General features: G+C 36.1%; 1 protein-coding gene and 1 long non-coding RNA gene across 3 annotated transcripts; one reads left to right on the top strand and one right to left on the bottom strand.

Annotated features, from left to right (window-relative positions):
- The first annotated feature begins 2920 nt into the window (after positions 1-2920).
- On the top strand, positions 2921-6802 carry LOC110459979. The gene is made up of 2 exons (XR_002463952.1): positions 2921-3235; positions 6405-6802. It is a non-coding gene; the product is annotated as an uncharacterized LOC110459979 (long non-coding RNA).
- Positions 6803-10504: 3702 nt separating this feature from the next.
- On the bottom strand, positions 10505-16674 carry LOC110459930 (serine/arginine-rich splicing factor 2-like). Of its 2 annotated transcripts, XM_021512439.1 has the most exons (7): positions 16346-16673; positions 15582-15593; positions 15201-15241; positions 13857-13952; positions 12715-12741; positions 11764-11939; positions 10505-11108 (listed from the first exon to the last, which is right to left on the bottom strand). In XM_021512439.1, exons 1-7 carry the CDS (start codon positions 16464-16466, stop codon positions 10790-10792), a joined length of 792 nt encoding a protein of 263 aa, XP_021368114.1. In that variant the 5' UTR covers positions 16467-16673; the 3' UTR covers positions 10505-10789. The 2 variants fall into 2 exon arrangements, with proteins under 2 accessions (XP_021368114.1, XP_021368115.1); XM_021512440.1 differs by lacking the exon at positions 12715-12741 and having other exon boundaries at positions 16346-16674.
- Between the last annotated feature and the right edge of the window lie 1111 nt (positions 16675-17785).

Below are 17785 nucleotides of genomic sequence, written 5' to 3'. Positions count from 1 at the left end.
GCTGACTGAGGTTGGAAAAAAGCATGCAAAGCAAGTGAGATTTGTACCTGTTCACCAATCACTACGGGTTCTCACTCAAGTAATCTGACTTGACTTGTATCAATAGCCTTGTTAGCTTTATGAATTATTGTAAAATATCCAATAAATTTACATGCCATCATTCTTGAGATTTGAAGCATTTTCTCACATTTTTCTCGATAATAGTGAATACATGGATATTTCAGAAATGCATATACAGGTAAGTTTTTTCATGAATTATAATATTCAATGCAATTTTGCGCCACTCAAATTCTGCATTCAAAAGTTATTTTTCATACAAAATCAACAATATTTTCGGCAGGTAATTTCTGCAAAGGTCGTTATTGACATTGTTCTTGACAAGGGTATACCAAGCAACTTTCCTATTTTTAGCCCACCATCATCGTCCGTCCTTAAACAATTCTTGTTATCGCTATTTCCGAAAGTACAAAAGGGATCTTTCTCACATTTTATATGAAGGTTCCCCTTGGTCCCTAGTTGTGCAGGGCATTTTTTAAAGACTGATTGGATAAACAACATAGCCGACAGACAGCCATCTTGGATTTTGATAGTGAAGGTTTGCTATCGCTATTTCTCAGGAAGTACCGATTGGATCTTTCTCAAATTTTATATGTAGGTTCCCCTTGGTCCCTTGTTGTGCAGGGCAACTTCTGAGACAGGCAGCCATCTTGGAATTTGAAAGTGAATGTTTGTTATCGCTGTTTCTCAATAAGTAGTTGAGACATTATTTCTCAAATCTTAATAGTAGGTTCCCCTAGGTCCTTAGTTGTGCATATTTACTTTTGAGACTGATCAGATAAACAAAATGGCAGACAGGCAGCCATCTTGGATTTTGACAGTGAAGGTTTGTTATGGCTATTACTCAGGAAGTACTGGCGAGATCTTTCTGAATTTTTTCATGTAGGTTCCCCTTGGTATGAAGTTATGCATATTTTCTTATGAGACTGGTCGGATTAACAACATGGCCGACAGACAGCCATCTTTGGATTTTGATAGTAAAGGTATCAGAGGGATCTTTCTTAAATTTTATATCCAGGTTCCCCTTGGTCCCTTGTTGTGCAGTGCAACTTTTGAGATTGATTGGATAAACAACATGGCCGACAGGCAGCCATCTTGGATTTTGACAGTGAATGTTTGTTATGGCTATTTCGCAGGAAGTACCAAAGGGATCTTTCTCACATTTATTTGTAGGTTCTCCTTGGTCCTTTGTTATGTATTTAACCTTTTTGGACTGATCGGATAAACAACATGGGCGACAGGCAGCCATCTTGAATTTCACAGTGAAGGTATCTCTATTTTCAAGAAGTACTGGAGAGATCCATCTTAAATTATATATGTAGGCTCCCCTAGGTCTGTAGTTGTGCATGTTAAATTTTGAGAATGATCAGAAAATAAAAATTGCCAACAGGCAGCCATCTTTGATTTTGACATTGAATGTTTGTTATCACTATTTCTCAGGAAGGTCTGGTGGTATCTTTCTCAAAATTGATATGCATGTTTTCCTTGGTCCTTCGTTGTGCAGGTCAACTTTTGAGACTGATTAGACAAACAAAATGGCCAACAGGCAGCCATCTTGGATTTTGACAGTGAAGGTTTGTTAAGGCTATTACTCAGGAAGTACTGGAGAGATCTTTCTTAATTTTTTTATGTAGGTTCCCCTTGATATGAAGTTATGCATATTTTCTTATGAGACTGATCGAATAAACAATTATTTGATTTTGACAGTTAAGGTTTGTTAGTGCTATTTCCCAGGAAGTACTGGATGGTTCTTTCTCAAATTCTATATGCAGGTTCCCCACTATCCTTTTTTGTTCATGTTTACTTTTGAAACTGATCAGATAAACAAAATGGCCGACCGAAAGCCATCTTCAATTTTTGATATTTGAAGGTTTGTAGGTATTATTTCCCTTGATCCCTCGTTGTGCATGTTATATTTTGAGACTGATCATAAAAACAAAATGGTTAAAGGATGAACTAAACAGATCTCTCTCATATTGCAATGATCGATTCTATTTCTTTCACATTAAGTACTGTACTAGTAAATATGTAAAATGACAATCACTTTGAAGGTTGTCTTTCATAAACATCAGTATTAAGTTTAGATCAAAAGGTACCTCAATGTGCATTTACTGTTAACATGACTCGATCAAACAGATTAGAGAAAAGAAGAGAAAATATCGAACTGACCAATGAAGAATGGTACAAAGGTGGGCGCCAAGTTCATTTTGAGGAAAAGTTATGAGCCCATCACATACTGACACTGACATGAGTCTGTATGAAATTCCTTAAGCCAGTTTCAAAATACGTGTTTGAGCACAGAATCCATGCTTGAACATGATAACGGCTTCACGAATACGGGCCCTGCATTATTTAAAAAATCTTAATTAGCGGAAGAATGTTAACTCAACTCCAGACCCGCAGTCGGCAACTGATATCGCCATGCAAAAACATACTTATCAAGACCAGCTTGCTGCAAATATTTTACATGCTGTTTACTTTTTTTATTTTTAAGTAAATCTTTGGTATACCATACCTTTTATGGCTCTTCCAAATATATGCTATGTAAATTTATACGTAATCTAAAAATTCAACCAAATCTATTATTGCTGCACAATTCAGTGTCTAATTTTATTGCCATTCGGAGCAGGAAGTGGGAGAGGATATTCCAGTCATTATGTAGGTATGGGAATGTGGACATTTTCCCTTTAAGGTGTAGAATTTCCATATCGTTGATATCTATACAAATAACCTCGATTAAGTATCGTGTTGTAATAGGCCGCAAATGTCATGGCTAGGAGGATACAATATCATTATATGCGATACATTGACAGCAATCAGCACCATCACACCATATTGTCGTTTGTCTCCCACGCTACGTCATCATTCCCCAAATGTCAAGCGTTTCACCCATGCACAAACCGCGTATATATGTATGTATGCATCACTTTCTCTGGTCACGAGCGTTAGTGGTCATTTCACTCCGGGAAACATTGATGAAGTGTTGGATATCGGTTACACAGTAACGGCTTCTGAAACCTACCTTTAGAAAGAGGTACTTATACTTTCGTACCTCCTGTAAGAAAGAGTTAGAATCGACCAAACAGTTCACCGCAAATAAATCCAAACGACATTGACGACATGCGGATTATTCTAGTTGCAATCCTTCTTATTCTCGTCACCTACACGGAGAGCAAAGGTAAGTCCTGCATCTTATAATCAAGGAAAAATTGATGTTTTTCGCATCAGTTTCAAAACGAATTATTCAGTAGTAGTGCCCAATCGGGAACCGTCGGCACTTCCGTAAACGAGAATATACGATACAAGTATCACTTGTCACAACTCATTGGCAGATTCCGTACCTACATCAAATAATTATTGATGAAGGGTACTGGTATCAGACGAGGTTAGTCAAATAAAACAAGGATATCTTCTCGTTTACGGAAAGTGCCGACGGTTCCCGATTGAAGTAGTACCCTTATTGGTGACCTTATGGTAGTGCTGGAAGGTTCAATAGTGTCTGAGCCGGAGGGGAGTTCACTAGATTTTGTTCCTTTTCTTTACAGTGATAAATAGAATCTCCCCCTACCTTGAGGGTGTGACAGAGAAATATCCAACCTGAGAGGTGATGTTTTTTGGTTGTCTAACCCGAGGCTCTGCCGAGGGTAAGACAACCAAAAAACATTACCCCGAGGTTAGGAGATTTCTTTGTTGCTCCCTCAAGGTAGAGGATGAATATTTTCCCCCGATCCTATTATTTCAGTAACAACTCCATCGACAGTAGTCTGCCATGTTTGTAAACAAAAACACATGTGGGGTATGCATATCGTCATTCACGTTTGATGACGTCACAATTACCGATGACTCTTTTCAATGAACACGTGCTAATCGGCACAAGGATATCCCCCCCTAGGGGGGTGACAAGCTGATCTTTCCCGGCTAAAAGAGGAGACACACCTATGAAGGGTTGAAGAAATATGTTATACAATGAAAATATAGTCGACATTTTTCTAGAACACTGTAGTTAAGGTCAAAATATAGCTGTAACAAATGCTCAGATCCCAGTAAATATTACGTGTTCAACAGGGTCAGATATAATGTGTTTACAATGCAAGTGCTTTCATCTTAATTGATAAAGATCACTTGGTATGCTAAACAACTTTGTAAATCACTTAAGAAGTATTTCTAACAAAAAATAATCGTGATAGCCGAAGAAATTTGACAAAAATATCGTCATTTTAAAGGGGCCCATTTAGGCATGCGTGACATTATGTAAATCGTCAATTTTGTTACGGCACGGAAATGGCAGTCCTAGAATGTGGTGCATACTGCATACACTGGATAGAAATAGAATACAAAGGAAATACCAATATCTTATATTATTAATCTTAAAATGTAAGTTGAAGAAATAGGAATATCGTATGATTCCGACTCTAAATAACTCCAAATCAGCTCTGTTGGCCAACTTCGAAGGTTGGTAATTTTTCGTATGTGAGATCGACATTTTCGTGTATGCTAATCAAATACAAATATCACATTTCAATCAATAAGTTACGAACATTATTTTTGTGTATGTTATCTTATATATTTTATCTGTCCAATGGCAACAGTATCCAATTTCTCACATACTTCACAGGGTGATCCCGTTGTTGATAGGGAAAAGATAACTCTTTCTCCCACACCTGACAGATTTATCTCCCGTTTTGCCGGTGCTAGATTTATCTGTCTCCGCCCTGCGGTTGAGACGGGGGGATTCCCCTATTCATAACAATGGCGTGACGTCACTTCAACAATATAATGATGTCACGTCAACAATTCATCAACAAATTGCCTGTATGTGTTTTGGGTCCATGTTTACCTTTATTTCACATTAAAATACTGTTAGATAGCCTCGTTCTGGACAAAAAATCTTAGTCCTCGGGTTGAGATTTCTCTATCTTACACAACCAGTAGCGATAGATTCTATTAATCTTACACGGGGTAGGGAAAGACAGCTGACACGCGCTATGACGTCATAATAATGGATTGTCGACGTGACGTCATTTTGTTGTTTCCGTGATGTCATACAATTGTTTTGAAATGGGAATCATCCGTCTCAACCCTAGGGCTTTGCCGGAAGAATAAGATCGATGTTTATTCCGACTGGAATTTGTTTAATTGTATGCAGGTGAGAAAAATAATCAAATATGGGTCTGTTCCATAGACAGGGATATCTCAACCCTCGTGTAAGATTTTGTCTGACCAGCCAAACTCTTACACTCGGGTTGAGATATCCCTGTCCAAGAAACAGACCCATGTAAGATTCTATTAATCTTCAACTTGAGAATGTTTTAAACCATGTTGAAGGTTTTATATTTTAATGCAAAAATGACATTGTAACCATTTAGTTGTTCGAAATTGAACTGTAGTTGGTATTGCTATATAGCATAATTTCTGACGATCAATATCACATGCACGTTAGATATTCAAGTGTGTCAAATATCTAATTTTCTTTTTTCTCTCTCTAATCAATAAGGGTTAAAAAAGTTTTCTTCATAAAGATTTTAAAATTCTTTATCTGTTCTGATATCTATCATAATATAACAAAATTGAATTCATATGTAATTATGTCAAGATTAAATATTTAAAGGACCGGGTATAAAGCACTGATAAAATAGCTTATAACGTTTTTTTTTCTTTTTTTCTTTTTTAAAGATTTATGACGTCATAACAATATTCGCGTTAGTTGTCAAGTAGATCCTTTTTTTCAAAATTTAACTTTTGGAATATTATACGTAATTTGCTATCATCATTTATTTTAAGCACCTTATCTTATCTTTAGCATGAATACAATAATGTTTCATCTGTATTTGCCATAATAATGTACACTAAGTGCGGCATCGAACGAAATACGCCTGTAATAGTATGTAACGCGGTCCGACATTGTAACAATACGCAGTGTGATGAGATTACTGTTAAAATAAATGTTATTTTCGTTAATAATGTCCAATCATTCAGATTATTTGTTATACCAGTTTATATGCCAGTATGATCGCATATACCTAGCGGGCTTCATGGCATATTTATATAACCGATATGCGATTATCGCATAGTTTATGACGTCACAACATATACTTCAAATAAACCGTCTGCAGAATCTCCTAGAAGAGATGAAAGTACTAAAGACTCGTTGTTAAGAATTTTTCTTTTTATAATATTTCTTCGTCCATAAGGACAATTTTTCTGATTAATAATATATATACACACATATATATATATATATATGTTTCTTAGGCAGGTACCTATGCTAAACTTTCTATGACGTAGACGTCGTTGCTTTCTGACATATATCCGGTTATCCAACTGACATGTATCATTTCCAATTGTAGATAGCTACACGAATTTGTTGCGGAGGCGCTATCAATCTGGCTGTCAAAACCGGGTGAGTGAACCCTTCTGCCTGGAACTGGCCCAGGAGGAATATGACAGCAACATGTACAGTTTTTGTAAGGACAACCTATATTCGGTCGCTTGTTGCGAGCTCTGTACAGATTACCTTGGCGGCGGCCCGTACATTAACGGAAAATAAAACATGCACTTCCCGGATCTAGTTCTGGACCATGACGTCACGATGACTGCTACCCTTCCTTGCTATGATCCGTAAAACGGTCCCGACCCTACTACAGAGCAATACAGAACTCTACAATACCTTATTATTTTGAGACTCAATAATGTTCATCCTTACTTCATTTGTACACAGCATATTAATAAATGAACTATGAATTGCTCTTAGGGCTGTCTGTTGTTCTGTTTCTTAAGAAAGACGTCAACTCACTTGCACTGTATGCAATCTACGGCGGTAGGCATGTCTACATCAAACCAAAAGTCCGTACCCATCGGACATGGCAAAATCTCATTTAGGATTGATTTAGCTGAATTTGGGTCCAACACGTTTATGTCAACACCTTCAACTGCGAAATGTAATCTGACTGAACTTTAAAGCTGTTCAAATCCAATGTACCTATACTAGCCAAATATCATGACCATGGGCCTAATAGCACTGAAGAGTTTTAGTGTTTTTTATCTTGGTATTATAGCCTACGTCATCCTTCATTTAAGGATGTAGTGCGGTGAGCTATTCTTGTCTGAAATCGGCACGGTCTACGGGAGGTAACTCTAACTGCAATTTTGACCTCAACACAATATAATATTTGAAACCAGCTAAGTTTATTATAACGGTCCAGTCATGTATCAATATTCTGGTTAAGACACTCACTTGTTTTCAAGTGTGACCTTTATTTTCGTACATTTTCTAGTATGATATTTCAGCAAGCTATTGGCTAAATAGTACGATTTTTTGTCGGTTAAGCTCTTCAAACGTAAATCGAGTATTTCAACGAATTTGAATACAGCTAGGTGAAGGTCAGTCTATTTATTTTTTATTTTTTTAGAACCACATTTCAGCAAACTTTTTGCCAAACATGTTATCAGCATTTTGGTTCTCCAGAAGAAGTTGTTTTTATGTGTTTTAACAGATTTGAACACATTGCCAGTAAGCCCCTGGCTGCACATCAGTTGTCATAAAAGATATGACCCCTGTGACCTTGAATATCAATCAATGCCATTTATTTTTATCTCCCGCTTTCACCGAAACGGGGGATATTAATTTGGGTTTGTCCGTCTGACTGTCTGTCTGTCACGCTTCGTTTCCGTGCAATAATTAAAACAAATTTTAACCTATTTAACTCGGCCAAGTTCGATGATCACTTTCAGCGGACCCCATTTGGCGGAGTTATGGCCCCTTGACTAATGAAAAACGTCATTATCTGCCGCACTTCGTTTCCGTGCAATAACTACAACAAATGTTAACCGATTTTCTTCAAACTTGGTCACAGGGTTAAGTGCCTTAAGGGCTCGGCCAAGTTCGAAGATTACTTTCAGCGGACTCCATTTGGCGGAATTATGGCCCCTTGAATAAAGACAAACGTCATTATCTGCCGCTTCTGTTCATTAACTCTCGCAAATATTATCCGATTGTCTTCAAACTTAGTAACCGAGTTCAATGCATTAAGGGCTCGGCCAAGTTTGACAAACACTAATTATAATTTTCATTATCTGCAGTTTCAGCTTAAGGTCATTGGAGTGTATTGATAAACGGGAGCAGGAAATACATCACAAGTTGAAAATCCAATGTAGGGTGACAGTATCACAATTTCCGCAAATTCTAATGTTTAATATTAAACTGATGAATCTTGTATGTTTATTATTGACAGAACAGTGTGTTCTCTCAATATTGAAGTATTTCAAAGCAATCCAGGCATTAATTCAGGTTTGGTTTTTTTTATCAATGAGGCACATGTGTCCATTTTTCTGTACTTCAGGAAACCGGCTACCTATTTCACTACTGTGAAGTTTTTCAAGAACGATAACTCTTACCTGCAATTACTATGTGTATATGGTTTTATTATAAAATGTCAATTTTTATATCGTGTATAGAGAGTACATTTTACACAATTTCAGCATTTATTAAATTGATATACATTAATGCAATACTAATATATGTCAGTATCATTTTTCTTGACATTATTTTGTAAAAATATTGTCTTTCAATTTTTTTTCAAATTTAACTCCTTTTTACATAAATTTCCATTTAAAATCCTTAAAATTCTGACAAGCTATAATTTTTTTGTGGCAGAAAATTTTCTTTACCTTAAAGCAATATAACTACAAAATTTGAAGAAATTCTACTGAGAAATGGTGACTCAATCCTATTACCCTAATAACTCTAGCAAATATTAGCCAAATTCCTTCAAACTTGGTAACAATGTTTGTGTTCCTGTCTTTCCACCCACCTCGGGCACTCTTTGGTTTTCATGTGATAATTGCTGTAGATATTGTTCAGATGTTTCAACCAAATTCAGTATGCACATCCGACTCCTGCTTAGTTTGCCAACCAATGTGATTTGTGCATATTTACGAATAATCAATGAGGTATAGGGCTTTTTTCTATTATGTCTCAACAGCACGATGCTCACATGTTTTGACCCAACCTCAATGATGTTAACCTACAATATGTCCTGCAAGCAGGGGATCTAAATTTCACGAATTTGCTTGTTACATCCGTTTTAGTATTCCATGCCAACAATCTACGTTATATATTGATTTAGGCATCTTCAGAAAATCACTTGGGAGTTGCAAATAGTCCTTGCCACATATCACATCTTCAAGCCTTTTGGTTCTTCAGAAGTTGCCGTTTAATAGATTTGATCCATGTGACCTCGAATATGGGTGAAGGTCATGTTTTGTCCAATATTGTAGTGCTCATTGCTAGTTAATACACATATAATGGCTCTTGGCCTATTGATTTTTCAGAAGACCTTTGGGTGTTTTAACAGATTTGACCCATGACCTTTAATAATGGTCAAGGCCATTTCTTTTCACAAACTCTTGTTATACGCATTGCAAGGAAGCTACTGGCATCCGTTTCTTCAGAAGAAGCTGTTCGATTGTTTTAATAAATTTGACCACTGTGACCTTGAACATAAAGATCAATGCCATTCCTATTCCAAACTCTGTAGTACATTTTACTCTTCAGTAGAACCCGTTCACATTATTAAACCAGGTGACCTTCAAAAAGGGTCAATGTCTTTGCCTTTCTATATTTTGTAGCATTCATTGCCAGCAATCCTCTGGTTGTATATCACGACTCTAGGCCCTGTTGGTGTTTCAAGTATTTTTTACCACGGGGACCATTTGGTTTGTAGAGCATTCTGGAATTTTGAATGTAATGAGAACTATGAACACATTATATGTGAATGCTATATTTTGTTCATATATATACAAAGTATTTGTACTCATGTTCATTAATCAATAATACTTCAATAATTTAGTGGTTTCACAATCTGGGATCCCTCCAGTACTTTCTGAGAAATAGGAATAACAAGAATTTTAAGGACGGATGGAATGACCGACCATGGATGCAGGGCGATTTGAATAGCCAACCATCATCAGATGGTGGGCTAAAATCAATGCCACTTGATCCCATCATTGCACATGGCTTTCATCAGACAAGAAAACATAACCTATTGTCAAGTTCTGTGACCTCCAGTTTTGGAATTGTAATTCTGGTAAATAACAAATGAAATCAACAGTACCCTAATAAATAATGGGTAGAACTTTGCTCACCTTTTAAAATTTAGACTTTGCCATTGTATAATAAATACTTTCACATAGTTTTATCAAAATCCAGTCATATTGGTAAAAGGAAATTTTGACAGCTGTTAAAATCAACATTATAATATTTCCAAGATTACTCAACATACTTATGAAATAATATGTTGTCCAAAGAAATGACATTATGCTGTTTGGATGGCAAAACTTATGAAAATGAAAAGGTGACTGGCTGTGACATCATGTCAGGAATAAAACAAAGCTAATTAAATATGGTAAGTGGTTCAACGTCTCTCTGTAACAAACAGAACACAAAACATTTGTAGATGTGTACTTGTTTAATATTACATACATGACAAAAATTAAAATGACAGTTTGTTCACAATGAAAATGAAGTGACCGTGCATCCAATCTGAATGTGAAGACTTTACTAAAACCTTCAAGTTTTAAAACTGGCATATCACAGCACCAGTACATGGTGAAATTGTTTATGATTGAAGGTGAAACACTGTTACCTCCACATTTCCTATCAGTTAATTAATGATTACATGTCAATACACCATGCACCATCACACTTAATCTGTCCATTAAAACTTTCCAAGGTTCAGTCTGAAGCACTCTTTGACCTTGACCTTGACCGCGAGCGAGATTTCGATTGATTCCTGTTTGCGACTTTTGCTGGACAAGGACTTCGACTCTTTGAGCGACTTCTGGATTTGGAGACTGGAGACCTGCTCTTGCTCCTAGAGGGACTTCTGGACTTAGATCTGCTGTTGGAATGACTCCTTCGTCTGCTGCTTCGCTTTCTGTCTCCACTTTGTGACCTTGACCTCCTCCTCCTGTCCCGGCTGTTACTCCTGCTCCTGGATCGTGACCTTGACTTTGATCTCCTCCTTCTCCTGTCTCGGGAACCACTCCTGGATCTACAGCCGATCACACATATTACAGAGATGATAACCAGTTTTCTATCTCAACTCATTTAAATATTCCTACTGAACTGAATTTACCTACTAAAGATCATGAGGGTTATTTTCCATACAATTTTTAGTAGGCATATGAATATGTCAGCAAATTAATGTGGGAATGGTCCAAATTACAGATAGAAGTTTACAATTGATATAACCCCATCTTTATGGTGTTTAAACATGGCAATCCACACAAAACAATTATTTACCTTACCATGATGACAAGTCCTATGTTGACTCAATCCTCTTCTGTTTTAATTTATGCGAGTAAAAATCCTGATGGGTCATGAGATAAATTTGAAATGAACTGCAAAGCAAACCAGTTCATAAAATTTGTCTCAAGACCAACCAAGATTTTTTATCCCATAAACCTCAACAGACCCAAGATTTAATCCTTACTCATTACAAGCAATGCTTTCTCTGCTTTAACCGACCTGGGGTCAAAGGAAAACATTATCATTGATATCAAATTTGTTTTCACATGAACAATCGGTCCTTGCCTCTAATTTAATTTTATCAATATGACTTAATAGTGTAATTAGCCTGTCTTTAAAAAAAAAATGTATGCTCAAGGCCAAGAACATTACATTTTTTTCTTGCTCATGATTATTACCTTCGTCTCCTCCGAGGAGAAGGTGACCTGTATCTACCACCTCCGCCGCCTCCACCTCCACCTCCCCTGCCACCTCGTCGGAACCCACCCCCACCTCCACCCCCATTATACCGGTCGTCGGGACAGTCTCTGGCCCAATGTCCTGAGCGGTGACAGCGATAACACTCATCATAACCCTTCAAAAGAGAATCATCATGACAGGATTCATCCTGGATATCCAGGGGTTACGCTCACTTTCGCTCTCTGCACCCGTTATATGTCGTAACAAAAGTGAAGGCTCAGTGTGCGCCACCTTGTTGATGAGACAAGACAAGTTTGATCCTTTGTTATACATTAAAAGAATCTCGCGGCCAGGTAACAGTAAAAGTTGACAGGTTTTGAAGCTGGCCCGTCTCTCCTTTGTACTCTTCAAAGGACAGGTATCGGCCTAGCGATTGGTCACCTGAGACCAATCAAACAGCTATCATTGTGCCTTAATTTTTGATGACATATTCCAGGGGTGTAGAGAGCAAAAGTGAGCATAACCCCTTGATATCGAGGATGGACAGGATTAGAGACAAACGACAAGAAAAAACATCTATAAAGTAAAATAAATAGAGACAAACGACAAGAAAAGACATCTATAAAGTAAAATAAATAAGGTAAACGAAGGAGTATCAACACCAGAATTATGTTACGCTTTATTGTCTACCGTCATCAGAATATCCTTGTGGAACCACCTCTGATTCCTGTACCACAGACCACAACCTGTAGGACGTTATCTCCATGCCGGATAATAGTGTTGGTTTACAAACATTTGTGATCCATTTTTTTATCTATTAATTTAAGTAAGTTAATCAACTCCTTCTTGCATAAAATTTACTTTTATACTATGGCTTCCTAAACAGGTTATTAATAACATTCTTATATAGATTTTTAGATAAAATTTGGAAATGTCTTTTATTTACTTACTTTGACCTGGCCTGGCTCACCTTTGCCCTAAAAATTAGTAGCCAAAATAGTATCCATGTTTGAATTTCAGTATTTCATTTTTTTTTAAACAGTGTTGTTATCTGGGACAAAGATACAGAGTTTCCCCAATTTTAAAAACTAATATAAATAGTCAATTTAGTAGCCACATCAAATTTTTAGTAGCCAATACAAAATAAAAGTAGCCAATGGCTACCGACAGCGCGAGCCCTGCCTGGTACTCTCTGGTATTATCAGTTATCATATGGAAACTAATATTCATGTAGTTTAGACAGTGTAGGTAACTGGGGCATCTTATTGCTCGAATTCAAACGCCTACCAAATCCCTGTAAACCAATATTTATTGTCAGGAACATGTTTTATGAATTGAAGTCTATTGTAATTCATATAGGCGAAAGGATTTAAACAATGACGAAGTGTTTATGTATAATGGTATTGCAATGGTTAAATGCAGGGGTTGACACTTAACACTTGTCCGCTAGTAGCTGTAAGGACTAGTGAATTACCTAACCTAACTGTCCTTTGGACTTGTGAAAAGTATGATAATAACATAAAAAGATTCCTTTTTGTAGTTTAGAAAACTGCTTAAAATAAGCTATATTGCATGATAATTGTTAATTTTCTAGAAACTTCACTATATTTTTATGGCAGTACTGTAGTCATTTGAAGTCCCCTACAGTTGATTTCTTTTGATGTTTCCAGCTGTAGATTGCGATGTTTCGTTACCAGGAAATCTTGGGACTAGTTACACTGATGGAGGACTTGTAAATAAACTAGTGCTGTGGACTACCAAGCAAAAAGAGTTAGTGTCTAACCCTGAAAGGTCTATGTAGAAGGTATTGTGGTGGACAAATGATGCCACTAACATCCATGAAGAAATGATCGAAATAAAGGAAGAAAAATAATGAGAAATATCTCAAGAATTTTTATGGGATTCATAGGAAAAGGAAATACTTAAATTTAACTTGATGGGACCCATTGTTTTAGGCAATACAGTTGAGAAGGACAATATTCTGACTGTTCCATATCATCCAGATGGGAACAAAAGCGTTGGGACTACTCAATAAATCTTGAAATATTCAATTTTAGATATATATTTTTTTTAAATTTCTGTATGGACTTACCCTGTTCATTATGGGTCGTCTGGAAGCTCCTTTTGCCAGTTCCACTATTATGCTAGAGCCTGCTACATCCCGTCCATTCTCATACTTAATTGCGTCCTGGAATAGTCAGTGAAAAGGTTGAACACCAATGCCTTCCAAATATCATCAAAATAACCCAACCTTTTTATTAATGCAACACTTGCATAGTTACATTTACATAATGAATTTTGGAAGTATTGAAATGTGCATATTCTAAGAGCAAAAGTTGAAAACAAACATGATGATCAGCAAAACTCGAGTCATCTCAAATTCCTGTTAAAATTTGTTTACAGTGACAAGACAACTTGTCAACAAAACGTACACAGGTTATCTCTAGACATAGTTACCATTGACAAACCACTTGAAAGAAGACTACAGAACAGAAATGCTGACAAGTGACATACTGTTGCAACACCATGGAATGGATCAGACTGATGGAATCAAGAGGTGCCAGGACGGACATTTGACCGGTCGGACATGGATGGTATTGGTCGGCCAGACTGACTGGAGACAAGATATAACTTGGCACACTGGTCAGTTGGTGAACCGAGGATTTGTGACTGAACTGACTGCCTGAAAGACTGACCGGCTCCGACTAATGGCAGGCGGACACTGGTATGGAACATGGTTTTTGGACTAAGGCTATCTGACTATGTGCGTTGGCACTCAGGCAATGGGGCTTTGCTTTGGCACACTCTGTACTGGTGGTCAGGCTAGGCTAGGCATGGCAGGGGTCGCTCTCTTGCTAGCGTTATACCCTAAATTATGCATTAATTTAATATTTATAATGAATATTATGGTGTTTTGTTTGCATATGCATACACATGCAACAATTTAACTATGATCAAAAAATAAATGAGTCACAGAGGTGTACAATTCCATGAAACAGATACCAAATAGATTTTATTCAGGACTTGTGATCCTTTTTCAATATCTGTTGTGAAAATAAAGATGGACTAGTAGAATTTTTCAAAATTTGCATGGGGCTAGGGCTAGTTATATATAAAATGGGAAATTGTACACCCCTGTTGTAATTAAATAATTACATAATCCTTGTAGTCAAAATTTTTGCATTGGACCACTTTATTTTTCTTATTATTATTGTCTTTTGTTGTTTTCATGATTATTTACATTAATATCCAATTAGTGAAGTTTTCTGATTATGAAGCTGGTTTTTCTTCTACATATTGAAACAATTGCTTACATGTACGTATTCCAAAGCAAGATTGAAATTTTCGCTACTCTTACTGCTGTTTAAACAAACCATAACTGAAGTATAAACATGAATCTATGTCAAATCAATTTTTCCAATATGATTCAACTTACTTCTGCATCCCGTTTATCCTCGAAATCAACAAAGGCATAAGCTGAAAATATAATAATAAATAGCTAAAGATATTTAAAAATTTGATTACTGAGAAACACATTTTTATTATATACATGCGCATATTTGAAATAAATATGATCAGAATGTTAAATGTACTGTAATTAAATCAGATGCAATACTAGAACGTTAACAACCAGTGAAACTCAAGCAAGTATCTTGTGAACTAAAGTACTATGATTTATTGCACAACCAGATAATTAATATTGCTTTCTTGCGGTAACCTTATTTTTTTTTGTAATTATAACCTTAGCTTGTACCACATATGTTACAGTAAGGATGTTTTCTGTAAATATTCCATAAAATGTTAAAAGTTGTCTTACCCATCTCGGCACCTGCAAAATTGTAAATGAATGTCAGGATTAGATTTTTTCATAAGTTAAGAAAACCAATTATAAAAAAAAAATACTTGATAAGAAAATCAACGATTTTCATATATCTAGCAGAAATTTTGAGTATATATATCAATAAGAGTCTTATTAATAACATATCCTCCGATGTCGCTTACTTAAGTAAGAATGTTTAAAGATATTTTCTGGCGATGCTTTCTTGACTGTACAGGTTTATAAACACATGTGCCACGCCGCCGATCGTACAAATTCAATTCAACATAACTCTGGTCAATCTTTCAAATATCATTATCAAATTGAAATTTGGTATAAAGGTGTATTATAGTCATATTAACAACATATCTTCTGATGTCGCTTACTTTATTTGGTATTTTTAAAGATTTTGTCTGGCGACGCTTGTTGTCACTTGAAGACGCTTTTACGGAGAACCGTTTGAAACGGTGAAAGAATTTGCTGATCCCGAGAAAACTTACCACGTACATTATTGATTACAGTGGAAACATAAAATAAAACAATTATTTATAATAATTTAAGATCTTTATTACAATAACAAAGATAAAATATTTCTTGATAAACAACGAATGAGCCTTCAATGTCCCCGGGATGAGATACTCAGCTCTGCATTTTGACGGAAATCCTACAGGATTCCCTCCACATGCATCTCGCACTCCGACATTCAAGTCGATATTTGCCAAAATGCTCTATTCAAACACGAAAAAACATCCACAAACACTTACCATATTTCACCTCACATCTTGTCATACGACCATAGGGCTCGAAAACATCTTCCAGATCACGAACTGTCGTCCTTTTATTCAATCTTCCAACAAAAAGCTGACCCTCGTTTCGACGCGACATTGTTCTCCTTTCCTTGTGGGTAACGCGTATCTTCTATTGGAGATTGATAAACGAAACGAAACAAAAACAAATATGTTAACACAACATTAATGGTAAGCCATTATTACTTAAAACATTAACATTATTGCAAAAATAGTTTTATAAGGTAGCTTTACAATGTTATAGAAACGTTATGACTATGAAGAGAGCGATTCAGTTGTAGGGTCATTATGTTCCGTATATTGTAACAACCTTATATTATAAAGCCCGGATGTAAAAATCGTCAGGCGCATTCGATCGTGACCAGTTGGGTGCATTCGATAACAAAAACGTGAGTTAATAAATAGAGGCATAGTAACACCATCTTTTTGATTTCATAAAACCGCTTTAACAGGGGTTGTTATAGGAGCCTGAAACGTCTAAAGTCTGGCGGGTAGTCAGATAAATGTTTTCTATTCTACAAACACTTTTCTATATGTATTTGTCCCTTTGAAAAAAAAATCGGTGATCAGTAGGCTATTTTCTAAAGCACCTTTCATCTAACCAAGAAATTAAATTGTTTTATAATTCCGTGATCAAACATACAGGATAGTCGATGATTTTTTTGTCTGTCAGGGAAAACATGACAAACAGATTTAATAACGAGACGGAAAAATAAATTAAAAAAAATAGGGAAAATGCCCCCCTCTTTTTTTCGCGAAAGCATCAAGTTGTAGCAAAAAATCTATAAATCGCTACTATGTGTTGTGACATAAAACAAGGTATATTTCGCAAAGAAATAAAGAAGCATCAATGAGGAATTTCTTTGCAAAATAATATCATAACATAATTTTTATTTCAAGATAGATATATATATATATTAAACGCAGTTTTTTCATGGCAATTTTCAGTGAATGAGCAACATGCTATATTATATAGTAGAAGTACATGTTTCTCTGTTCCACGTTATTTCTCCAGCATTGACACATAGATGTATGTACATGTATGTACATGTCAGAATGTCATTCGTTAACCCACCATTAACACATACGTGTTAGATTGTCTGCCCCTTATTGATATCACTTTATCACCCGTTGACTCTCGTTGAAACTATACACGTTAACACTGTTCTATGAATTCGGTAACAATGTCATTCATATTAACTCCTATATTGAAACAAACTTGTTACATTGTAACTCATTGATTATACGCAGAATGATTCGCAAAAGATTTAATGACATTGCAAAAATACAAATTTGTATTATCATTATTTGTCTTCACTGAAAATCGAACAGGCATGTCACTTTTGTGTCTGCAGTTATATTAAATTAATTATGAACTTTTGTCGCGGTTGATACGTT

Source organism: Mizuhopecten yessoensis, unplaced genomic scaffold (assembly GCF_002113885.1).
Source record: "Mizuhopecten yessoensis strain PY_sf001 unplaced genomic scaffold, ASM211388v2 scaffold10275, whole genome shotgun sequence".
Lineage (NCBI taxonomy): Eukaryota > Metazoa > Mollusca > Bivalvia > Pectinida > Pectinidae > Mizuhopecten > Mizuhopecten yessoensis.
The sequence above is the reverse complement of the archived record's forward strand: the minus strand, read 5'-3'. Positions and strand labels throughout refer to the sequence as shown.